The sequence below is a fragment of the Pimephales promelas genome, chromosome 2 (genome assembly GCF_988280905.1).
Source record: "Pimephales promelas chromosome 2, fPimPro1.hap1.1, whole genome shotgun sequence".
Taxonomy (NCBI): domain Eukaryota; kingdom Metazoa; phylum Chordata; class Actinopteri; order Cypriniformes; family Leuciscidae; genus Pimephales; species Pimephales promelas.
Window position 1 is genome coordinate 5827217 of NC_142770.1, and position 26937 is coordinate 5854153.

General features: G+C 36.8%; 1 protein-coding gene across 10 annotated transcripts in view; it reads left to right on the forward strand.

Moving 5' to 3' along the window:
* Positions 1 to 26937, forward strand: part of LOC120475644 (uncharacterized) — a 54009-nt gene that overhangs the window by 26307 nt on the left and 765 nt on the right. For 4 of the 10 annotated variants that reach the window (XM_089120431.1, XM_089120434.1, XM_089120437.1 and 1 more), the window contains 21 exons: positions 5359 to 5529; positions 6020 to 6193; positions 6526 to 6696; positions 7425 to 7598; positions 9671 to 9829; positions 9948 to 10115; positions 10201 to 10371; positions 10992 to 11162; positions 11732 to 11905; positions 12201 to 12371; positions 15522 to 15692; positions 20528 to 20695; positions 20928 to 21098; positions 21273 to 21443; positions 21589 to 21759; positions 22076 to 22246; positions 23454 to 23627; positions 23801 to 23971; positions 24660 to 24833; positions 24957 to 25130; positions 26091 to 26264. In XM_089120431.1, the coding sequence (XP_088976557.1) occupies positions 5359 to 5529; positions 6020 to 6193; positions 6526 to 6696; positions 7425 to 7598; positions 9671 to 9829; positions 9948 to 10115; positions 10201 to 10371; positions 10992 to 11162; positions 11732 to 11905; positions 12201 to 12371; positions 15522 to 15692; positions 20528 to 20695; positions 20928 to 21098; positions 21273 to 21443; positions 21589 to 21759; positions 22076 to 22246; positions 23454 to 23627; positions 23801 to 23971; positions 24660 to 24833; positions 24957 to 25130; positions 26091 to 26264 (3594 nt within the window). The remainder of the gene's footprint in view (positions 1 to 5358; positions 5530 to 6019; positions 6194 to 6525; positions 6697 to 7424; positions 7599 to 9670; positions 9830 to 9947; positions 10116 to 10200; positions 10372 to 10991; positions 11163 to 11731; positions 11906 to 12200; positions 12372 to 15521; positions 15693 to 20527; positions 20696 to 20927; positions 21099 to 21272; positions 21444 to 21588; positions 21760 to 22075; positions 22247 to 23453; positions 23628 to 23800; positions 23972 to 24659; positions 24834 to 24956; positions 25131 to 26090; positions 26265 to 26937) is intronic. The other 6 variants (XM_089120438.1, XM_089120455.1, XM_089120443.1 and 3 more) reach the window with 5 other exon arrangements.

The window sequence follows — 26937 nt, forward strand, 5'->3', positions numbered from 1 at the left end:
TTCTCACTGTTTACACCTATCAGACACTCCTAATGGTAGGCCTACGAGAGCACACATATAGTACAATACAGATCTTATTTACACATTTATCATCTGATCATATATTTTATTCGTTCTTTTTGCCCGTATTGGAGCGCGTATAACGTGCAATCCATCTCTTATTTACCTTTTTGTCATCTTATATTATATTTTATTTGCTCTTTTTATGCATATGGGAGTGCGCTCGCATGGCTCTATTAAGCGTCGCGCCGGCCACACCAGCCACACGATCTCTCTCTATTTACACCTAATGGTAGCTACACGAAAGCATACATAGTGCAATACAGATCTCATTTACCCATTTATCGTCTGATCTTATATTTTATTCGCTCTTTTTATGCGAACGGGTCGTGGCTCTAAGCATCGCCAGCCATACCAGCCACAAGATCTCTTACTGTTTACACCTATCAGACACTCCGATTGATGCACATGTGAAAACAGACAGTGCAATCTTGCTCTTAAAGGGTTAGTTCACCCAAAAATGAAAATTCTGTCAGTATTTACTCACCCTCATGTTGTTCCAACCCCGTAAGACCTTCGTTCATCTTCGGAAAACGAATTAAGATATTTAAGATATTAAAATCGCTCCTGCATACAGTCCATAGGCTTCTTGAGGGACTGGCTCTTGCTGTCCCCGAAAAGTCATAAAAGACATCGTTAAAATAGTCCAAGTGACTACAGGGGCTCAATCTTAAGTTTATCAAACGACGAGAACACTTTTGTGCGCAAAAAAACAACAAAAATAACGACTTTATTTCAACTATTCGTTTATTTCTCCCTCTGCGCGAGTCAGCTAACTAGTTTAATAGCGTAAGCTTCTGTTATTGTACGTCACACGCATCACACACACATGACCAGCGTCGACCAATAGTGAGCCTACGTGTGACGTAGCTCTACGCAATCACACTACGTTAACGGACTATAGGCTTATGGAGAAGGAAGTGAATAGTTGAAATAAAGTCGTTATTTTTGTTGTTTTTTTGCGCACAAAAGTGTTCTCGTCGTTTGATAAACTTAAGATTGAGCCCCTGTAGTCACTTGGACTATTTTAACGATGTCTTCAATTACTTTTCGAGGACAGCAAGAGCCAGTCCCTCAAGAAGCCTATGGACTGTATGCAGGAGCGATTTTAATATCCTAAATATCTTAATTTGTGTTCCGAAGATGAACGAAGGTCTTACGGGGTTGGAACAACATGAGGGTGAGTAAATACTGACAGAATTTTCATTTTTGGGTGAACTAACCCTTTAAGTATCTTTTTGTCATCTTATTTTATATTTTATTTGCTCTTTTTGTCCATAATGGAGCGTGCGCGTCACCTAGCGTCGCGCCTGCCACAAGATCTCTCACTGTTTACATGAGACACTCAGATGAGAGCAAATAAAGTCCAATCCATCTCTTATCTACCTTTTTGTAATTTTTTCTTATATTTTATTTGCTCTTTTTGCCCGTATTGGAGCCATCTTCGCAGTAGTGAACGCGCCGAGAGAAATGCTCATTTCATATGGATTAAATATAATCTGAGAGTAGAATAATCTATTTATTTTCGTTTTGAATAGTTTTGTTTAAAATTAGGCTAGACATTTCTACCTTTCTAAATGTATGTCTTTGAGAAACGTGCAAAGCAAAAAGTTCATGATTTTATTGCTATGCCTAGGCTATATGTTTGCTTTGCTTATTTATTAAATCCTGGGAATTGGTTGATCAAACATTGATTAAAATCAAGATGCAATTTATTAAAAACGAAATTCACTTTAAAGAAAGGCTTTATTAAAAAAACAAACTTAATGGAGTGGTCAAAATCATTCTCCTTCAGAATGTCAATCGGAGAATCACGCAACTATGAGAAATATTGCGAAATCTTGTGGCTGGCACCACGAAACGTGCTCCATTATGGGACAAACGAGCTAATAAAATATAAGATAAGATGACAAAAGGGTAAATAAGTGCAGGGTTGCGTTGTCTCTGTGTTTTCGTGCATCAATCGGAGTGTCTGGTAGGCTATGAGAACAGTGAGAGATCTTGTGGCTGGCCCGACGCTTAAGAGCCACGAGATGCGCTCCAATACGGGCAAAAGAGCGAATAAAATATAAGATAATAGGCTATGTAAAAAAAAGTAAATAAGAGATGGATTGCACTTTATATGCTTTCAGAATGTCTGGTTCACGTAAACAGTGAGTGATCTTGTGGCAGGTCGCTTAGTAAGAGCCATGAGACGCGCTCCAATACGGACAAAAAGATAAATTATAAGATAAATTCATAGGCGTCATTTACGGGGGGGGGGGGGGGGGGGGGGGGGGGGGGGGGGGGCATGTCCCCATAGATATGTATGCATGTCCCCACCACTTTTTGCCAGGGTCGATTTTGTACCCACCACTTTTGAAACATCTCGCGGCGCCTACTCGAAAGAGAAAAAAAATTATGAATGCGTCATTGTACCCAGCACTTTTGAAAATGCTCTTCCGAATACGTCTCTCCGTCCCCCAGCACATTTCAAACCAAACCAAACTGACGCCCGTACACAAGAGCAGGATAACACTGTCTGTGTGCTCTCGTGTATTAATCGGAGTTTCTGATAGTAAACAGTGAGAGATCGTGTGGCTGGTGTGGCTGGCGCGATGCTTAGAGCCACAAGATCAAATGATAAATAGATAATATCCTGTAGGGGTAAAAACTTGCTGGCGAGTGGCGAACATGACTTCTTTGTCAGAAAGATGTCGTTGGTGTAGACACTTGTCAATCAAACATGTCTGACCAACAGAGAAGCACCCGCCCACTGCGGAACGTTTGTGTCAAAATGATTCAATCAAAAAAAATTGAACTTCAAAACTTTTTGCACTTCAAAAAAAAATTAATTATTCAATCAAAACAATTTGAACTTCTATTTTTTTTCACTTCAAATAAAAAACGAAAACAACGAAAAAACACATTCTCTTCAATACTTTTTTTATTCACGAGGTAAATAATTTTTTTTTTTGCTTTTGAACAGTTTTTTCTTTGATTGAAAATATTTTTTTTTTGATTGAAACAACTTTTTTGGAATTGAATGATTAAGACACAAATGTCCTACCCATGTATGGCCCAAACACAAAAAAGATTACTTCAATCAAAGAGAACATTTTCAATTAAAACAAAAGGTGTTCAAATGCAATTTTTGGAGTCTCAAATATTTTATTTGCATTCAAAAATGATTTTCTATATTTGAAAATGTTTATCTTTTCATTGAAGTGACTTTTGTATTGATTCTGTTGTTTGTTTGTTTGAAGCAACTTCTTTTTTGATTGAATGATAAAGACACAAATGTCCTACCCATTATATGGTCCAATCAAAAAACAATGTTACTTTAATTAAAAAGGTTGCTTTAAACAAAAAAAACCGGACTTCTATCAAAGAAAACATTTTCAATCAAAGAAAAGCAGTGTTCAAATGTATTTTTTTGAGTCTCAAATATATTTTTGGATTCAAATACTTTTTTTCTTTGATTGAAAAGTTTTTTTTTCATTGAAGTGAAGGTTTTTTTAATTGAAAATATTTTTTTTGATTGAAGCAACATTTTTTTTGATTGAATAATAAAGACACAAATCTACCTTCATATTGGTCAGCATCGAAAGTTGACCACGGAAAATATTTTTTTCCACACTGGATTATATCTGTAACCATAAAATTCACTAGTTCATTATTTTATTTTATTTTAATTCACTATTTGTAATTGTTTTATTATTATTTCATTTGGGGACAAAGAAACATATGTTAAACAATAATAATAATCTATTGAAGAAAATATAGTAGAGAAGAGAAGTGAGTTGTATGCGAGTTAGGCTGCTGTTCATGCTTTTATGCAGATACTTCTGATTAAAGAAGAAACGTGAATTTCACCAGTTGTAACCTGTATTTCATTTATAGTAATTGCCGATAGGGCATCAAGAAATAAGGGCTCACTCTGAGACATTTTAAGTGATAGTAAACACAATACTCAATCATAATCATTCACATTGAACCATATCTATTGTTATAATGGTTTAAGGTTTCCCTGAGAGAGAGAAAGAAATGTAGATTAGGTGAGACTTAGGTCTCAGGGGAAGAGGGGGGAAGTAAAATGTTAATTTCCAGCAAGGTCCTTTGTCTCATAGACCAATGGTCAGGTCTATCTCTTCAACCAGTTTTTCCAGTCTTACACCCCTTTAACTTAAAGGTACAAAATGCAGGATTTTTGCAGTAAAATATCCAAAAATCACTAGGCCAATGTTATATATTTTGTTTAGTTGATTACAATATCCCAAATGTTTGCAACTATTTGTAAGTCATGAGAAAACTGCGATTTTAACCAAGGAAACGGGGCGTGTGAGCAGGGGTGAGGAGTCTCCAGTCAATGACGTCATATCCCCGTTATCCCCGGTTTCCGCCAGGTTTCACCTCAGACACAATAGTAACCATGGCGACAGACGTGGACAACTGGGTCGGTTATGCCCGTTATGCGTGCTCAACAGCGTGAGCGTCCCTAGCAGAGTTTTGTTTAAACATTATGGACCATAGCAAGCAGACTTTGAGACAAAAAGAGGACTAAAACAAAGATCAACATCTTTCAAGATGCCGAGAGCGCCACGTCCACGACTAACTTCGACTTGACAGAGACGCGAGTGTTGCATGTACTTTATTAGACAGGTGAGCAAATGTATATAAAACTAATCAGAACGCTATGTAGTTCAACGTGATGAAAAGTTAAAATATGATCTGCATGTTATTCTCTAATATTAATCTAGCTTAGTCTCATTCAGTCAACAAACAACCTAACTAACAACTTTCAACACACTCAAATGCTGTTTAGTGTAATAGTGAAACTGTTAGAGCAAGTGAAGCAGCGCTGCGTTACCTCAAGTTTAATTCCTCTAATAAACTGACCTGTGTGAGTATTAATTCAGCACTTGTGTGTAGTTCGGTAGAATGAAATGTCCTTATTCCTCTATATCCGCGGGACTCGCGTTGCGTGTGGCGCTGGTATACGTCTAGCAATTGCTCCTTGCTTCATACTACAGTCATGTTACAAACATCAATGTCTTCACTCATCCATAAAAGATCCATTAGCTTGACGACAAGATCCATAATTCCGCTTAATGCGGAATATACACGTCATCAATATATGCCTTTGTTATTGTAAGAGGTTAGCGACCTGGTGGCGAAACAATCTTTCATATTGTATCTTTAATACTGTCTGTTGGATCAAAACAATTTCAAGAAAAAAACATTTTACACTTTTTTTTCATCAGAATTCGATATTTAGTAGTGAATTGAATTCAACTTGATTCATCTTCCCCTCTGCAGGTTTTTGGGTGCTGATGCAGATAAAGCCTGTCAGTATGTGAGAGGAATTGTGGGTGAAAATCCATTACTCCTGAGAGAGCTGAATCTGAGTGGCCGTAAACTTGGAGACACAGGAGTGAATCAGATCTCTGCTCTACTAAAGGATAAACACTGTAAAATCAACACACTGAAGTGAGTATTTTTATATTTTTATATAGACAGTTTCAACAGCAACAACATAAACAAACGTTACGTTCCCCTTAAAGGACTGTGTAATATACTGTTTTCTGCATTTCACATACTATAGCCTATATAAATGCTTGCACGCTCTTTTTTCAATCATGCAATGTGTCAGAATAAAATCTTTCTTTGTTTTATAAAAGATTAATATTGGGAAACTCAAACTATAAGATTAAGTACCGAATTTGAGATTGATAAACGACCTGTGTCCTGAATGACTGATGATCCGATCTGCTCAAAGTAAATTCGTCAGAACACACAACGTTGCTTTGTATGTGCAACATATGTCGCACTCTACATCATCCAATGCAAAATTCACTTTTATATGTTGTTTGCATACTGTACAAATGATTAGTAAACAATCATAGATGTATATTATTGTTATAGTTGTTGTGGCTAAAACAAACTGAAGAATCTTCCTGTCTGTTTTGTTTCTCTGCAGATTGAATAATAACAGTTTTACAGCAGAAGGTTGTGCTGCTCTGACTTCAGCGTTTAATTCAAACCCTTCAAACCTGATAGAGCTGGATCTGAGTGGAAATGAACTACGAAACTCAGGAATGGAGAAGATCTGTCCTCTGTTAAAAAATCCACAATGCAGATTAGAGAAACTGAAGTGTGTATTTTTATGCATCCTCCTTTCTGAACATTTAATATGCATTTGTAAATGGCTCTTTATTCAATGTAAAATGTGATCAATGTTAGAATAACTGAAAATGAAAACTGGCTTACATTTCAGTTTTACTCTTTTCTCCTCAGTTTCACTCTTTTGACAGTTGGACTTTTCACATGTCACTTATTTTATATATCATTTATAAATGATTAACTAACTAATCCACATTTACATCATTTTGTAAAATGTTGCTAGTTGTTGGTCAGAATGTATTTATAAGCCTGCAGCTAATCTCTGTCAAAACAAAGAATACATAACTTATTTTTGTTTTACAGACTTTCAGACTGCAGTATCACAGAAGAAGGTTATAAAGCTCTGGCTTCAGCTCTGAGATTAAACCCTTCACACCTGATAGAGCTGGATCTCACAGAAAATGATCCTGGACAATCAGGAGTCAAGCATCTCCTTGATGTAGCAAAAAAAAACGAATATAAACTAACACTGAGGTCAGTGTCTTAAAATAATAAAGTGCAGTAGTTTCAATGAACACTATAAATTAAAGACCATCAGGTGATTTAAATAATCTTTAAATATGTATTAACCCTTTAAGTCTTGAAGGCATTTTAGGGTTAAAATCACAATATGTAAATTAATTTGGAAAAGAACTTGTGTTTTTTGCATAAGCCATCATCTCATCGGTTTAGCAGCACAGCAGAAATGTTTAATCAGTTACCATACTTTAAGTGCACAAATTGAATCTGTGTTTTCTTTTACCATCTCTTCCGTGAGCACATAATTTTTTTTAAAATAGCATAAAATGTAATATTTTATACACATGTGACGCATAAATAATGTAGAATAACATATCTTAACATTTAGATTTTATTATAGTATTTCTGTGCAAATTATTCTCTCTCTCTCTCTCTCTCTATATATATATATATATATATATATAACAACAATTATTCAATTACTAATTTACTAATGTCTGTTTACTTTAACAAAACGATCACAATTTTTTTTTTTTTTGTAAATGTTAGTTTTTGGTTATATAATTAAAATATAAAAAGAATGTTGCTAGAATTTAAAAATGTTCTCCAAAAGAAACAAAATAAGAATCTTGCACTAACCACACGCTATGTAAATTAACTGGGCTCAATAAAGAGGAAGGGGGCTGCAAAAGACATTACATTTTAAGATTATGTGAGATAAAATGATAATCTACTTTGTTTAGATTTTTGAAAAGTCCTGCCGCAGAGGAAGCGTGTGAGTATCTCACTGGAGTTCTGGGTACAAGTCCATTATTACTGACAGAACTGGATCTGAGTGGAAATAAACTCGGAGATCTGGATGGAGAGAAGTTCTCTGCTCTTTTAATGGACTCTCATAGCAAAGTGGAGAAAATCAAGTGAGTAAACATGATTTTATACAGTATAATTGTGTTTTGTTTATTCATTATAAAAGACTGTCAGACCCCATTTACACCTGGTATTAAAATGCGATCTGTAACCAGATAAGTTATCCGGATAATAAGTACCGATTCCATTTACACCTGGCCACATAAATGTGTTTTTGCACATTTATTTTATTTTTGCACATTTTTGCGGATATAAATCCGATCTTAAACTCCCGCGTTATATGCAGATTTAATAGATTGCACGCCACCAAAAGCAACAGATATGAGCTGCATTTCGTTGATCATCAGCTAATTTCCAAATCAAAGACATCAATTAAATTACAAATACATCCGGAAATGCTTCTCACCTTCATCCACCTTAAGTGAATGTAGCCTTGGCCTGGAGGGGTTGATGTCATCAGGCGGTACCAAACCTTCATTGGGTGTTTCGACCCTTATCCGCAACACCCTCCAGATTGTGGGTCGGCAGTGGTGGCCAGATCACTGCCCATCTTCCCCTCCAGGCTTCCAGCTCAACTCCTCCCTCCTGCTCCATAACCAGCAAGAGGCTCTTTCCGCTGCCTCCCCCATCCTACGAGCTGCTGCCTTCCTCTCTTTCCCTGTCATTCCAAGGGCTGTGAGCATTCTCCACACTGACTGGGCAGGGAATCCTCTACAGCCGACCTCGACCGGGAACAGCCAAGCCTGCCAGCCTTTCTCCCTGCAGTCGTGCAGAATGTTTTGGTATTTGGCACTCTTCCTTTCAAAGGCCTGTTCACACCCCTCTTCCCATGGGACTGTAAGTTCTATGAGGATGATCTTCTTTCCCTCATCAGACCACAGTATCACATCCGGCCTCAGGGTTGTCTGGACAAACTGGGGGAACTGCAGCCTTCCTCCCAGGTCAACCTTCATTTCCCATGATTGAGCCTTTTGTAGCAGATTGGTTCTTGTTGTTACTGTGGTTGGTGGCTTTTCCCCCTCCCTTACAAACTGGATTGATGTTATCTTCCGAAGTGGTAGCCGTTTCTTTTTCCTCTCTTGCTCTAAGGTGTTGGCGAGTGTCATGAGCACTCTGTCATGGTGCCACCTGTACCTTCCCTGGGTGAGTGCTTTTTTACACCCGGACAGGATGTGTGCCATTGTGCCTCTCTCCCCACAAAGCTTGCACAATGGGTCCTCTCTCATACCCCACTTGTGCAAGTTTGTTGGGGTTGGCAGTGTGTCATACACTGATCTCAGCAGAAAAGAGATGCGGAACGGCTCCAGTCTCCATAGGTCCGCCCAGGTAATCTTCCTCTTGGGAAGCTCCCATTTGGTCCAGGCTCCTTGGGAAGCTAGGTCCACTGCCCTTGCCCTTCGTCCCTCCTCTTCCAGGTTCCGTACCTCCTCTTGAATCATGGCTCTTCTTTCACTAGTTCCTGCCTTCCTCCACAGTTGGAAATGGGAGGTTCCAAGACCCTGCCTTCCTGTGCATGGTGCTCCAATTATATCCTTATTATAATTATATTATAATAAGAGAGTAGCAACAGCGCTGGTAAGATAATTTCGTTTCTTTAATTGAAGATGATCGTGTGTTAAGCGTCTGTGACTTACTTTCACTTTTATTTGCGATTGTTTGCACGTTGGCTCGATGAATAGACGCTCAGCTGCTCATCTGCGGTGATGGGTGATGCGTGTCGCAGTAGCGCCGTCATATCTGACTATAACATGACATATTGCCTATATAACAAGCTCTCACTCGTTTATTTTTTTTTTTGCATTTTTGGGAGGAGTGAAATATACATAATATGTGGTTTCAACAACCAGATTGCGTTTACACCTAGTAAAGATCCGGACACAATGCGAGCCAGACTACCTCCAGATGTGGTCAGGCAGATCCGATCACGATCCGATCACAACGCATTTACACCTTGCATTAACATGCCTTTTTTATTATCCGGATAACTTATCTGGATACAGATCCCATTTTAATACCAGGTGTAAATGGGGTCTCAGTCACGTTTGAGCAGATTTGAAGACCTGGTGTTCTGATGTGTGTTGAAAATGTACTGAATAATAAATAATTCTGGCTTTGTGTTTAGGCTGAATAAATGTGAGCTGACAGAGAAAAGCTGTTCAGTTCTCGCTACTGTTCTCTCCTCCAAAACCATCCTGAAAGAGATGAACTTGAACAACAGCTGTCTGATAGGAGTTAAAGAGATCTGTGAGGGACTGAAGAAATCAACACTGAAGATACTGAAGTGAGTACATTTAACCATTAGCTACACTAAACAACACCACAGCAATCAAAGGAATATTACTATTTGATTGTGCAAATGTTCCAAAATGTCTTTATTATTATTATTATTATTTTTCCAGACTCAGTAAGTGTGATCTAACTGAGGAAACTTGTTCAGCTCTGGCTTCAGTTCTCAATTCAGACTCCAGTCTGAAGGATCTTGACCTGAGCAATAATAATCTGCGGGATTCAGGAGTGAAGCTGCTTTCTGATGGACTGAAGGAGAACTGTAAACTAGAGAAACTCAGGTGAGTGGATAAACTAACATATTAAATGTCTCTTGGTCTTTTGTCTCCATATTCAGTTATCATTTTTTGTATCTCTCTTTTACAGACTCTCAGACTGCAGTATCACAGAAGAAGGTTATAAAGCTCTGGCTTCAGCTCTGAGATCAAACCCTTCACACCTGACAGAGCTGGATCTCACAGGAAATGATCCTGGACAATCAGGAGTCAAGCAGCTCTGTGATTTAGTGCAGGATCTAAAGTGTCAACTAAAACTAAGGTGAAATTAATAAAATTATAAAAATGCATTGCATTAAAGGTATATTCAAGATAAACTCTATGAAGTTAAGCAGGGTCAGTACATGGATGGGAGACCTCATGAGAAATTAGGTAGCTGCTGGAAGAGGTGTTAGTGAGGCCAGTAGGGGGCGCTCACCCTGTGGTCCGTGTGGGTCCTAATGCCTCAGTTTAGTGATGGGGACACCATACTGTAACAAGCACCGTCCTTCGGATGAGACATTAAACCAAGGTCCTGACTATCTGAGTTCAAATCCCAGGATGTCCTTTGAAAAAAAAAAAAAGACTAGGGGTTTCACCGGAGTTACCTGGCCAAATTTGCATATTTTCCTCTGTTCATCATGGCCTCCCAATCATCCCCATATACTGATTGGCTTCATCACTGTCTCTTCTCCACCAGTAAGCTGGTGTGTGATGGTGTTCTGACACAAAATGGCTACCGTCGCATCATCCAGGTGGATGCTGCAAATTAGTGGTGGTTGTTGAGATTCCTCACTTCTATGTAAAGCACTTTGTGTGCTGAGTGCAAAGTGCTAAATAAATGTAACAAATTAACAAACTTTGATAACTGAACTGAATCCTGCTTCATCTTTTCTTCTGCAGGTTTTTGTGTCCTGCTGCAGAGGAAGCCTGTCAGTATGTGAGAGGAGTTATGGGTAAAAACCCGTTACTCCTGGAAGAGCTGAATCTGATTGACCGTAAACTAGAATTAAATAGAGTTAGGCAGCTTGCTGCTCTACTGCAGGATAAACACTGTAAACTGAAAATAATTCAGTGAGTATTTTACAAGGTTTTCATATTTCCATTGCATTGAAAAGATAGAGATAGAAATATACTATGGAAGTCAATGGGCACCAGAAACTCTTTGGTTACCCATATTCTTCAAAATATATTCTTTTGTTTTTAGCACAAGAAGTTAATACAGATTTTTAAACAATGATGACAATTTTAATTTTTGTTTGAACTATCCCTAAAAACTAGGTCTTTTGCTTTGGAACAAATTGCCTACCCTGCCTTTAAGTAATATATGAACAAGATTTTGTTAATTTATTTATAAGAACTAATTTGAAGTGACAATGAGGTGCAATGACGTTGTTGATTGTGACTATGGATACATCTTCAAAACCATAACATGAGCACCACCTCAACTATACAAAATGCTTTGTTGCAGCCGTGCAACATTTTCACCGCTCAATGACCTTAACTTAATTCCAAATCCACCTACTTTGTGTGTTCTGGCACAGACTCTGAAACAAATGATGGTAATATGAGCAGAACAGTTAAGTCAGTTAAGAACATTTAAGGTTTACAATCTTTTCTGTCTTTGTTTTCTTTCTCTGCAGGCTGAATAATAACAGTATTACAGAAGATGATTGTGCTGCTCTGACTTCAGCATTTAATTCAAACCCTTCAAACCTGATAGAGCTGAATCTGAGTGGAAATAAACTAGGAAACTCTGGAATTAACAATATCTGTTGCTTGTTGGAAAATCCACAATGCAGATTAGAGAAACTGAAGTTTGTATTTAAATTGATCTATTTCTTTATAATATAGATTGATTTGTAAATGTCCATTTGATTAGATTAACTGAAAAGGCTTTAAAGGCTACTTGCATTATGCAATATTTAATATTGTAAGACATATTAAGAAATTCAAATTAAGCAGATGTTAAGGCAATTGTTGTATATCTCTGGGGTAAAACGTTGTGCAAAATGACACATTTTGCCACATTATATAGCAAAACAAAAAAACAAAAAAAAAGTTTCATATCCTATAACATGAAATACCTAATATAAGCCTCTTTTCATACAGACTTTCAGACTGCAGTATCACAGAAACAAGTTATGAGATTTTGACTTCCTCTCTGAAATCAAACTCACACCTGAAAGAGCTGGACCTGAGAGGAAATTATCCTGGACGATCAGGAGTAAAGATGATAACTGATATGATGCGGAGTGGATGGTCCAAATTAAAGAACATCAGGTGATAAAAGCATAACATCAGGTGTTAAAATATTTGAAAATGAGACACAGTCATTGTCAAGTGTTTTAAGCTGCACGGGTCCCACACTTGAAAGGGCATCCTTACTTCTGAATTGAACACTGGATTCCACTCACAAGAATGAGACTTAAGTTGCCACCTCTCAGAAGTATTTCAGTCGGTGAAAAACCTTTAAAACCACACAACAAACCAGTGTAAACATTCACAACAAACCTCAAGTAAACAGCAATGCACATAAATGTAATCACCAGAATCTCATGATGTACATGACAGTTCATACGGGTTTCATTTGGTAAGCATTAGCATAATACCATTTCTTTTTACTAATACTATTTTACACCATAGCAAATACGTTTTAAAAGAATGAGCTTTTATCGCAAGACTTGTATTTTCAGTATAAGGAAATTTAACTAATAAATATTTTAACAAATTAATTAATTACACATTTTTAAGACAGTGAATTTTAGACAGAAAATTAATTTTAGCAGATTGACTGTATGAATTATTTCTTAATAATAGACATTTGTAAAATGACTGTTAACACTACTGCACGTTTAGACTCAGAATTTAAACACTAACTTAATCACAAATAACAATAACAACCATAAACAACTCAGAAAACCAAGTCCATCATCACATGTGCATTTACATGAAGCCAACACACACAGGTGTTAGTCCATAGATTTCGCAACGCATAGACATTTCCCCTTACTGGCAGTCTCTTCAGGTGCAAAGCGATCCCGTGCAGTTAAGAAGTCTTTGACCCAACGTTTCCACTGCGTCCACACTACCCACAGTACACAATGAAACGAGCAGTGCGAGCACCATATCGAAGCCCAAGACGTGCGCCACGCTGTTCGAGACCATCTTCACCTGGCCCATTTTCATGTAACGAGAGGCATGACAGCGGGCGCTTTGCCGTAATACCTCCCACTCGAGCATTGCGTGTAACCACGGAAAGGTCGCCGAACTTTAAGGCAAACCTGATCAGGGAGCTCCTCGACAGAAAGGAGAACAACGAGACGTCTGGTGTCCCTCCGCAGCATAGTGCTATTGGGGTTCCCGATCACCAGTTATCGGACACAATCCCTTGGCCTGTTCCAATGAGAAAAGACCTCCTCAAACAGGCCTCGACCTGACTTATGGGCCCTCCATGTATGGTCTTAAGCACTATATCTGAAGCCAGGGCCCTGTCTACTAGGCACCTTTATGCTTTGAAGTGGTCGGGTTCTTCCAGCTTATGCTCGAAGAATCGTTCTGACCCAGAGTCATGTGTGGTATCTGTGGTACTCTCCTGCCTGCAGGAGCTATTGGACGTGGTCTTTAATAATAATAATATTATATATTTCTTTTACTGTGGCTCTTTTGGAAAAATGCATTAACCAAAAATGAAAAAATGGCTCTTAGGTCAAAAACTGTTCCCGATCCCTTGTCTAGATGGATATTGGATGCCATTGCCATTTCAGTGGGTCAGGTTTGCCCGATAGGTATCAAGAGGCATGGCTTCATCATGGGCTTGGTCATCTGGCTTTCCCATTCAAGATATTTGTGATGCGGCCGGCTGGTCTTCGCCTTCCACATTTATGAAGTGCCTTTCCTGCAGGCGAAGGTGCTTTCGGTACGATTAAAGGGTTAGTTCACCCAAAAATGAAAATTAAGTCATTAATTACTCACCCCCATGCTGTACCAACCCCGTAAGACCTTCGTTCATCTTCGGAACACAAATAAAGATATTTTTGATTGAATCTGAGAGCTGGATCAATCAGCCTAAGGGACTGGCTCTTGACAGCCCATAAAGTCATAAAAAGAAAAGGTTTAAATATTCCATGTGCCTACAGCGGCTCAATTATAAGTTTTTTTAAGCGATGAGACTACTTTTTGTGCGAAAAAAACATAAATAACGACTTAATTCGATTATTCTATTACTTCCTTATGGGCGCATGCGCGAGAACTGAGACGAGGACGTTCTCATTCGTCTACTTCTTGTTACCGGCTGCTCACCGCTTAGGAGTTTTACCGCCCCCTACCGTATAAGATGATGTGCTGATATAGCTGGAAGCGCAAAACTTTCTGTTTACAAGCAGAGGAAGATGCACGCTGTACATACGCTTTTCAATTAGCGTATTTTCCGCACTATAAGGTGCATTTAAAAGCCTTTAATCTTCTCAAAAAACGACAGTGTTCCTTATAATCCGGAGCGCCTTATATATGGATCATCATTTTATACGGTAGGTGGCGGTAAAACTCCTAAGCGGTGAGCAGCCGGTAACAAGAAGTAGTCGAAGGAGAACGTCCTCGTCTCAGTTCTCGCGCATGCGCCCATAAGGAAGTAATGGAATAGTCTAATTAAGTCGTTATTTATGTTTTTTCCGCACAAAAAGTAGTCTCGTCGCTTGATAAACTTATAATTGAGCTGCTGTAGGCACATGGAGTATTTAAACCTTTTCTTTAATGACTTTATGGGCCGTCAAGAGCCAGTCCCTTAGGCAGTCTATGTACGACTGATCCAGCTCTCAGATTTAATCAAAAATATCTTAATTTGTGTTCCGAAGATGAACGAAGGTCTTACGGGGTTGGAACAGCATGGGGGTGAGTAATTAATGACTTAATTTTAATTTTTGGGTGAACTAACCCTTTAAGGCCCGTCGGTGTCTGGTCATGTCTAATAATGTTACTGTGCACAATCACATCACAGACCTAGGACATGGGACTGGAACACAGTGGCCCACAGTGAATAGTCAGGACTGTTAAGAATATTTTAGAGTGCTAAAAAGACATCTGAGGATGGTATAGAATTGTAAAGTGGAATTTGCTGAATTGCAATTCAAAGATTTTCAACACAAGATTTGTTCAGTACTGTGTGACACATTTTGAACTAGAACTAAGTTGTAGAACTATGTAAAAACATAAATTACTACTTAATTTTGACATTATTATCTATTTCCTGTTTATTATTTATAATAAATCTTCACTAAAGGGTGTTAACTTAAACATAACTCCAGGCTTCAACCAGATACTACACACTTTACTATCTTTTAATACTGCTCTGCACACATAAAGAGGATGGCTGATGTAAAATGCACAAAATTATGAGAACATTTTCTAATCTATATTATTTTCTACATTCTGTAGCTTTTTGAATAATGCTGCTGCAGAGGACGCGTGTAAGTATCTAACTGAAGTACTGAAAACAGATCCCTTACAGCTGACAGAACTGGATCTGAGCGGAATTGCCCTAGATCAACATTGGGAGAAACTATCTGCATTTCTGGTGGACTCTTATTGCCAGGTGGATCAAATAAAGTGAGTAAACATGATTTTGTTTCGCTTTTCGCTTTTTGTTTTGTTTCGCTGTGTGGTGATTTACCATGGCTATGTGAAGTTTTGCAGGTGAAACAATGAACCAACCAACCAAACAACCATTTAACTGCTTTTCAAACAGACTTTTTTTATGGATCAATTTAAAATTTTGGAGTAATGTTATACAAAACTGACACTCCCAGAATCAGTGGTTGTCTTCGTTGTCTGGACAGTGCAGGCTGCTGGTTTTAGCTGGCAGCATGAGAGATGCTGAGATAGATAAAAAAAGCAACATGACAAGTATTAGCACATTTTTTTAGGCAGAAATTAACATTGACATCTGATATGGTTTCATCACACATAATAATTTGATAAATAAAAAAATAAATTAGATGTAAGTAAGAAAAGCAAAGTAAATAGTTCACTTTTGAGATGTCTCTAATTTTTAAACAGAGGTATATCTTATTCCTTGCACATTGCCAGGTAATGAGTTTTTGCCAAAAAGTAATTTTTTTGTGGACTCCGTTTGTGGTGATATTTATGATACTACCTGTAGTTCAGTAGCAGTATTTTGGAATCAATGAGGAACTTAACAGGAAAATAACTGTAGTTTAATCTTAAAAAAAAAAAAAAAAAAAAAACCTGAAGGATTCCAAAGGCACAAAAACAAGAAAACCACAATCATTTGTCACAAAATTTTTTGAAGTTGTTGGAAAGTGCTGTTTATGTCAATGTCCCAGATGCTCTACAGATGTGTGAATGGAAATGTTCCAAAGAGGCAGGAAAGTCAGAAAAAATGTTAATATTTTAAAATTTTGTATGACGTGTTTTGTGTAAGATAGCTTTATGCGAAGGGGTGTGATCTCATTAATATTACTGGTTTTCATACCTGAGAAAGACCAAGACCCTCCCCTAATGGCCCTATTTGGTGCTATCGGGCCCTATCATAATGAGGAGCCTTGGACAGAGAATGAGATTTAAAAATAAATGGCTTTTTGATTGTTTGGATTTATTATTACAACACACTGATGTGTGTTGATTTGTTATTACAACATAATCCAAAGATACACAACAAAGGACAAATCTAAAGACAGGGGCTTGAACAGTCACACAACTTTGTGCCATTCCTGAAACATAGTACATACCTGTCATTTCCAAGGTGTTTGATTTTTCCCTTAAACATGTTCATGTACAGAGTCTCTTGTGAATGTTGAAGTCAGCAGGACTCATCAGTGGCATCTGGTCCCTGTAAAAAATAAACACATGTGAACATGCTGATATCAAGAGAAACTATAGAGCTGCTCGATTTTGGGAATGCATTTATTTTAAATTTAAAATTATTATTAAATATATATGAACACCAAGTTTGTTGTGCATTGTTATAGCCTATGTATAGGGCTGCATAAAATAATAACAGATAGATATAGCAGGCAGCCTATATATCGTTAAAAAAGGAACACTTCAGTAACACTACACTAGACAAAAATATATGGATTATCATACAGTATGTTACTTCATACGTTTTGTTATGAAATGACGACAATAACATTTGTATTGCTAATTTACAGGGAATTAAATGTAAATGTATCAATTACACAAATATAGATAAATGACCCATGCAAACCCAGGACCCATGCCGCAAATAGCTATCTTCATGTTCCTGTATTTACCACAGTTGACACAGCAATGCTTCTTCAATTAAATTATCTTCAAGTGCACTTTTGAAAAAGTATACTTTTATTATTTGAAGCACACAAAAGTATGCTTTCAATATACAATTAAGCACACTTCTTTTTCACAAGGGTGTGAAAAAAAAAAGCTAAGCAGGGTTGAGCCTGGTCAGTACCTGTGTAGGGAACCTGGGATATTCCTATTAGCTGAGATGCAGGGAATATAATTTTAATAACTAATCATGAAAAACATGATCGGAAATCACCTACAAATTATAAAATTACCCGTGAGGGTAATTTGCCGATTTCCTGTATGAACGATTGAATGCAACAAACAATTGTATCAATAATCAATCACATTAATTATATTTAATTATTAATATGTCAATTGTCTAAAATAAATTGATTGTCATGATAATCTTTAAGGGGATTAATTTATGATCTAATCATCTGCTTGTCCAGCAAACCTGATCATTTCATCTCCGTCAACCTCACAAAATGATCCTCCTTTATAGACTTTCAAGAGAAGTTATTACTCTGACCTCGAGGATGAACTGTCCTGTTCTATAACACTACCTTTTTAAGTATCAATTTGTAAAGCACGTAGCTTTGATCACAACATTAAAGGGACTTTGAAATGTGCACGAGACAGTCGTTCAAATGAACATAATGGGCCCTATTTAAACAATCTGAAACGCAAGTATCAAGCGTGAAGCGCAAGTAACTTTGTGGGCTGGTCTTGGGCGCTGTTGCTACAGAGTGCCGAAGTGATGACGTCACTTTGTAGGACAACCCGGAAGCTAGCGGCGCATGGGTTCCCTCGGTCGAAAAGCAATGCATTTTACCCATAGACTATTGGAAAATCGCAAAAAATAAGATCTGTGTTTAACAAAGAGTTATGACCCTTACACGTTTTGTCTAGCAAGATAATCTTCACAAGTTAATCCAAAATTTATACATTTTGAAGCCTATATAAAGATTTTAAAAAACACAATAAAGTTTAAAAAAACACAAGCAGGTTATAACTGTGTTCTATGTCATAGATCAAAACGTGAAAATATTTAGAGGCTCTGTTCACCACAGACCTTATTTCAGACGATTTAGCAAAAACCCATTCAAAAATCCCATAGGCTTTAGAGCGAGGGAACCGTAGTGCTAAAATGCTAACTCACTTCCGCGTTTTGGCCTACAGAGTGACGTCGTAACTACTTCGGCACTCTAGATTACTGGCGGGATAAATGACTCTCGCGCCCGACGCAAGTTTAAAAGGGGTTGGTCTGAAGTAGCTTCATTATTCACAGGTGGGGTTTGGGCGTAACGGAAAACAAACCAATAAGAGCATCATATCACATTCCCTTCCCTTTAAGAGCATGATGAATGGTTAAACATGCATATAATAATTTGTGTAAATGTGTAAGCTTTATGCCTATTTTTCCCATCGTCTTGGACACAACAATGATTTCCTTCATGTTTAAATATTTTTCTTATAATAATGTATCATTTGCAAGAAGTAAAATGCATCTGTGTTGATGAGAGAATCGTCTACAGTGTGTGCGCGTTGTTCACACTCTGTATTATAGCCAAGCATACGCGCTTAAAATAGCATCTAAATGTGCGCAACGCGCCACTGACTTTGGACTAGTTTTTTTTTCTGATCAGTGGCGCAATTATTTTCTGGAACTGCAAAATAGCACTAGGGATTGTTTGCGCCGACACACGCCTCCTTTTTGCGCCGACCCGCCCAGGGAGCGCAAGTTTATTTCCTAGTTTACCGATGTGGGTCTGTGGAGGGAAAAGTCCACTTTGCGCGGGTGCAAAATAGAAATGATACATGCGTCAATGTGCAAATATAAAGACATATAAATGACGTTTAATTTTGAAGTTTGACTAATTCCTTTTAACTCTAATGAAATATCAAAGTCAGTTAGAATCATCAAATGTAAAAATGTATTATGTCAGGTAAATTTATCATTAGTTCAAAGATAATTAATGCAAAACATCAAAAATTCACTGTGATCACCCTCCCAGACTCACTGGGGGCAGAAGTTTGTTTTACATGGTACCATTTGCTAACAGTGGGAATTAGCATTGAGTCAACACTTATTGATAAGCAGGAGGGTTTACCCATCCACGCTTGTATATTATCTCTAATCTCTTAAAAAAACTTATTTAGAAATGAGACATTTGTACCAGTCGCGCTGAGACTTTTCAAATAATACTAAACATGCATACACGCATAGTTTGTACATACTTAACATTGCATAGATTTTCAGTGTATTTTAGGTGAGGAGGAGGATGAGGAGGGGAATGTAGGGGAAGTGTGTGTGAAGTGTGAGCTGCAATGTGTTCTGCATCTCAGAAGTTCCTGTTACAAATGCAAGAGATAGTTCAATTGTTAATTATTAGGAGGGCCTTTTGTTTAATCAAGGGGTCCATCAGACATACTGGCACAAGCCTAACACATTGATTACACACACCCGTTCCTTCATTAGTTTAAGTGTATATTATGCCTTCAGTTTCCATCATTTATTAGGCTCGTTTGAGATGAGATAAATCGGCGCAGATCTGTTTAATGATGGTTGAACCATTGAACGGATGCAAGCCGGAAATGTGTTTGAGTGTGGGCCTGTGTCTGATGGCCTTGTCGGATTCTGCAGTCAGAAACAATTGCACTCCTCCGACTGCTCTGATCAAAGGAATGATAGGAAACGACTTGCTGACGACACAGCTTAATGCTCATTGGTTTAAACAACCATGATGTATTGTTCTCTTTTAAAATGTTTGAACTTTGAAACCGTGATATCATATTTTGAGGGTTTTCATATGGTATATGTGATTTGTTCTATTTATTTTAAAAAAAATCTAAAATGTCTATTTTTTTTTCAGTTTTCTTCGCATTTCATGACACTGTTACATTGCCGTCTCACATATTGGATTATTCTTTTCTTTTATGAAATAAAGTTACACACTGCTGTTTTTTAGATCCACTTCACTTTGCCTGATCTCTATCCCAATCCAGTGCATGACAGCAATGGTTTCTGAATTGCTACTGATAAAAGCACTTTTAGACACTGTCAGCCACATGTGTGAACATGAAAACCTGTTGAACTGATGTGTGTTGAATATTTGCTATAAAACAAGAATAATAAATCAGGTCTTCCTCTTTAGGCTGAATAATTATGAGATGACACAGAAAAGCTGTGCAGTTTTAGCTACTGTTCTCTCCTCCAAAAATACCATCCTGAAAGAGATTAACCTCAATAACAGCCGTCTGCTGGACTCAGGGGTCAAATTGATCTGTGAGGGACTGAAGAAATCAAAGCTGAAGATACTGAAGTGAGTACATTTCGCCATCAGCTACACAAACCAGATCTAGCTTTAGCATTATTCACATTCAACATTGTTATCATTAACTAAATACAATACTAATAAACACAACAGAACAGTGCAAAATTAACTTCAACATTAATGATAGAATGTGGTTTACCATGTATCTGATAAGAGATTCCGCTAATTAATAAATTGGATCCGCAATCTTAATTTTATTTAAATGTGTTTGTGTGTGTAGACTTTCAAACTGCAGTATCACAGAAGAAGGTTATAAAGCTCTGGCTTCAGCTCTGAGATCAAACCCTTCACACCTGATAGAGCTGGATCTCACAGGAAATGATCCTGGACAATCAGGAGTCAAGCAGCTCTATGATTTACTACAGTATCCAAAGTGTCAACTGAAGACATGGTGAGTGTTTTTAAATAAAGTCCAGTAGTTTTAAAACGTTTTAATAATTCAAAACAGTTTAGAAACAAACCATCAAAAAATTGTTTATTGTGTCTTGGAAATGTCAAAAGGCAATTTCACAAGATTCTGTATGTCATTGACATTACTGGCCATTTATTGAACATCTTTCTCCAGGTTTCTGAGTCCTGCTGCTGATAAAGCCTGTCAGTATGTGAGAGGAATTGTGGGTGAAAACCCGTTACTCCTGAGAGAGTTGAATCTGAGTGATCGTAAACTAGAAGACTCAAATTTGAAGAATCTTGTTCCTTTGCTGCAAGATAAACACTGCAAACTAAACACACTGATGTGAGTATTGTGTTCTTTTATTATTGTGTATTTAAATTATCGTACAGAAATCAGGTGACCATATCACAATTATCCTCAGTAATCACTGAATATTGGCATCAAGTACTTTGTGTTTGTAAATTCTCCTAACTGTTCATCATTTTAGGCTGCGTAATTGTGATCTAACAGAGGAAAGCTGTTCAGCTCTCGCTACAGTCCTGAGATCAAACTCCAGTCTGAAAGAGCTCGACATGAGCAACAATAATCTGCAGGATTCAGGAGTGAAGAAACTCGAAGACGCATTAAAAAATACAAACTGTAGACTGGAGAAAATCAGGTCATTTAAATGAACCACTGTTTATTTTTAATAATGAAATTATCTTCTGGTCAAAGTTTAAATATTTTATTATTCATAAACTAAATAAGACATGGACTCTGAATATCTTGCATTTCTAGACTGATGTTATACAGTGATTATAATATCCTTACTAATAGTGATATTAAAACACATTTTAGGCTTCATATTACGAAATGTGAATTGTGCAATAAAGAAGTACTCTTGATAAAGTTTCATTGTAATATTCAGTAATCACTGAATATTGGCATCAAGTATTTGTGTTTGTAAATTCTCTCTCTCCTCTTCATCATTTTAGGCTGCGTAATTGTGGTCTAACAAAGGAAAGTTGTTCAAATCTCGCTACAGTCCTGAGATCAAACTCCAGTCTGAAAGAGCTTGACATGAGCAACAATAATCTGCAGGATTCAGGAGTCAAGAAACTCCAGAACGCATTAGAGAATACAAACTGCAGAATGGAGAAACTCAGGTGAGTTGAATGAACCACTGTTTATTTTTAGTAATAAAATTATCTTCTGGTCAAAGTTTAAATATTTTATTATTAGTAAACTAAAGAAAAGATATACACTTTGAACGTCTTGCATTTAAAGACTGATGTTATACATTGAAGATCATACTATCCGCACTAATAGTGATATTAAAACACATTTTAGGCTTCATATTAAGAAATGTGAATTGTGCAATAAAGTAGTACTCTGGATAAAGTTTAATAGGCTCTATGCACAACTTACTTCCGTATTCTGTAAAACAGGTCGCATCGCTTCCGGTCCAGGCCTTTTGTACGTGCTTCATGAATTTTTTTGCGGTTTTACTCAAGATAACTTAAAAAGAGTGAGCAAAGATTAGCATAACCAATGTCCCTCACATGTGCAGATTGATATTTAAACGTTTTATATTTTTTCTTCGTCATAGTAACGTTTAGATATTTAAATGTAATAAAATTGCAATAACAAAGTGAACTAGGTAGGTTAGCTGATTACCTTAAAAATCCATAGATATCGTAGTCAGTTCTTACGGCCGTTAACACTTTCTCTGACAAGCGGATGCGATGAGACCTGTTTTCCGGTTTGGTCACGTGACGCTCGGCATAAAGCCTATTGTAATATTCAGTAATCAATAAGTCTCATGCAATATTTCAGTAAATATGTTAATAGGTTTGTAGTATACTGAGGGTGTTTTCACACCTGAGTCCTCTTTAAAAGAACCAAACTCAGACTCCTTAAAGTAGACCAAGAGGTAAACCAAGTGAAAAGCATCACTTTGCGTTCACACTGTGCCAGTCCCTGAAAGAGGACTCTGATCTTTTTGCTTTGATCTTTTGCTCCACTGAAGTAGGAATGTGGTCTCAGACCTCTTGTGTTTACACTGTTGCTCTCAGGATCTAGTCCAGTTCAGTGTTTTGAGGGCTAACCCTATTTCCTTCAATATTGTATCCCATCCACTTACATTGTATGTGCCTCACTAACCAATATTGGTTTGTAAAGATTATTATTATTAATAATAATTATTACTGTTAATTATTATTATTATTATTATTATTATTATTAAGTGTTATTTATTCTCAGTATGAAATGTATTTTAAAATACAATATTTTTTTGTTTTGTTTTTAGTTTTAGGGAGGCATTTGATGTTTTTACGTATTTAGTATTTTGTAATTCAATTATCTTTTCTGTAGACTCTCAGACTGCAGTATCACAGAAGAAGGTTATACAGTTCTGGCTTCAGCTCTGAGATCAAACCCTTCACACCTGATAGAGCTGGATCTCACAGGAAATGATCCTGGACAATCAGGAGTGAAGCAGCTCGATGATTTACTACAGGATCGACACAATTCACTGAAAACATTGAGGTGAGGCATGATGAAAGAACACAAATGATATGGTGGCATATATATATATATATATATATTCTAAATTTGTGTAAATGATTTCAAGAGGTTTTAATAAAAATTTTCTATAGTTTCAATTACACCATAAATGTGTCGTAACTGAATCGAATCATTCTTCAACTTCCCTTCTGCAGGTTTTTGGGTCCTGTTGCTGATAAAGCCTGTCAGTATGTGAGAGGAATTGTGGGTAAAAACCCATTACTCCTGAGAGAGCTGAATCTGAGTGAACATAAACTTGGAGACACACGAGTGAATCAGATCGCTGCTCTACTGCAGGATAAACACTGTCAACTCAACACACTTCAGTGAGTATTTCACATGGTTTAAAATATGTATTTAGTTGACCATACTATGTCATAATTTTTCTCTGAGGGAGTCTTATTCCCTTTTATTCCCTTTCACAGAGCCACAATAAAATGTATTAAAATGAATCAAGCTTTTACCCAAAGCTAAACTAGTGCGGAAACTAGTGACGTGAAGCTTGAACAAGACACAAATTATTTGACTTCTACTGAAATGTATTTATATTTATGATCATAATGATATTGATTAGTTATCAAGTCAGTATTATATAATACAAAGTATTTAAAAAATCTAATTTGTGTAGGCTATATATATTATAGGACTTAATATTAAAAGGATAACAACATTAATGAAGTATGACACAGATTTGTCTCTGCTTTTGAAGCCCCCCATTAACACTTGTTAATAATAACGAGTGTTAAAAACCAACCAACATGAATTATATAAATCATTTTAATAGCACGGCCAATGAAAACCAGGTTCTACCATAGCACGATCACCGGAAATCATTTTGGGTGGCAATTAATGTAAACACAGATATTGGAGACCAGTCCTGTCTGAAGTGAATGTAAAAATTGTAAAAAAAAAAAAAAAAAAAAAAAAGTAAAAAATTTGTTGGATATGGTCAAATGTTTGGATCTGTGCATTAAGACTTAAGACAGTGTAAATGCAGCCTTTTTCTGTCTTCAGTCTTTCTGGATGCAGTATTACAGAGAAACATTGTCTGATCCTGACTTCAGCTCTGAAATCAAACCCATCACTCCTGAGAGAGCTGGACCTGAGTGGAAATGAAATAAGAAACACAGGAGTGAAGCACTTATGTGACATACTGAAGGATTCACACTGTAAACTGGAGAGATTGAGGTGAGGAACATTTATAGGCTTAAAGTCTATGCTAAAATGATTAAACAGATCATTTATATAGTTTAAACCAAAGCCTGGGGAAAATAGTGTCAATATCTGAATGTAACATTTCTCTCAATATAGGTTAAGAGGCTGTAAAATGACAGATGAAGGTTGTTCTGATGTGACTTCAGCTCTGAAACTAAACCCATCACACCTGAGAGAGCTGAACCTGAGCGGGAATAAACTAGGAGACTCTGGAGTGAATAACCTCAGTGATCTACTGATGAAAGAATCATGCAAGCTGGAGAAACTAGAGTAAGTTACAATATACTTTACAGCAGATACAGTGTTATTCAGTGTTTAGTTTAAAGTTGGAAAAAAAGTAATACAAAACGTTCATTTTTTTAGTGCATATTACTACTGTTGTGGGTTAACCGTAAAGTAATTTGCCCTTGTAATCTTTTGATTAAACTTTCTGAGATATGCTCACTTGACGTAAATGACTATACAATATAGGTGCGTTCCATTCGACAGGGTCCCTACACAGTGTTCACTGCTCCCTACTCCCTGAACACGGTTTATCATTTGAAATGGACTTCACTGTCTTCCTGTGAAGTGATGTATCGATGTTCCCTTATTCCCTATGCCGTTTGCAGTGCCCTTCGAACTGAACATGTTTGTTCCCTTCTAATTGGAATCTCACTTAGATGGCGAAATAGCCTGTGAAGTCCACTTCGCAGTCCACTTCCGGTGGAATGGAACGCACCTTAAATCCATACACTTCACTTCCATTAAGCCCAATTGCATTCAGAGACGCCTCCATTGCAGTATACAATTTTAATTTTTTAATTTATTCCATCCAATCAACAACAGACTAAAATAATCAAGTAATCTGTCCCAAGTATGGTGGAAGACACAAGATGGCATTCGTTTTTTTTTTTCGTTCCATAGTTTAACTCTGAAATATGCCATAATTCAGTGATAACATTTTTAAGAAAATGGTTGTTTAATGCTAACTTACCAAATTAACAAAGGATTGTAAATGACACTTCATGATTCATGACTTTCTCACATTTAAATTAGGAAAATAGTGTTTTTAAATGTAATGTAAAAATATTTAATTTTTCAAATTAATGTATTATAATTATTCATTTATTATTTGTTCTTGATCTCTTAATCTAACACACATCTGTTGAAACATATACTTCTTTTGTCTGTCTGTTTAAAAATGCATTTTACTGAATCTGGCTCATTGTCTTCTCTTTCTGTCTTCAGTCTGTCTGGATGCAGTATTACAGAGAAACAGTGTCTCAGTTTGAGTTCATCTTTGTGTTCAAACCTTTCACACCTGAGAGAGCTGGACCTCAGTGGAAATAAACTAGAAAACAAAGGAGTAAAGCACTTATGTGACATACTGAAGGATTCACACTGTAAACTGGAGAGACTGAGGTGGGTAATATTCACCTACAACACTTTAAACTAAGACACTTGTATACTGTAACTTGTAACTGTAGTATACACTTAATATTATTTATGCACTGAACTGAAAATTCTGCGTCAAAACTGAAATAAAAAATTCAGGATGCTCTTAGCCCAAAAATGAAACAGACATAAATTAGAAAAATATAATCAATTAATTAATCAAACTTTATTAATAATCAACACTCAAATATATAAAATTGAGTTATACAAACAAGGTAAATCTGAGTTGTACAAACGTTTAAATTGCACCTAAGGCGAGTTTTAAATCAACTTTTTAATAACAGAATAGTTTCTGCTCCAGTTTGTTAGTGAAATATTAACATTTAAACAACAATTAATGGTAATAACTTGTTTTCATGACATATTTATTCAAACATAACCTGTTTTTATGATGTCTTCATTATATAGTTAAGTAAAAATAAATCTTCTCTAGAGTTCTTTAAGTTTATGAGTTTATGGACATTGAACAGCTTTCTTAAGGTAAAAGTAACATTAAATGTTTAGTCTAGCCAAGCTGTTTTAGTGACGTCTTTACCCGGGTTGAAACACTGAAGGATTACATGAGACTTACATGAGACAGGATTAATTTGAATAAAGTTGTAATGTATCTTTCAACATATCTTCTGGTGTTCACCCATGT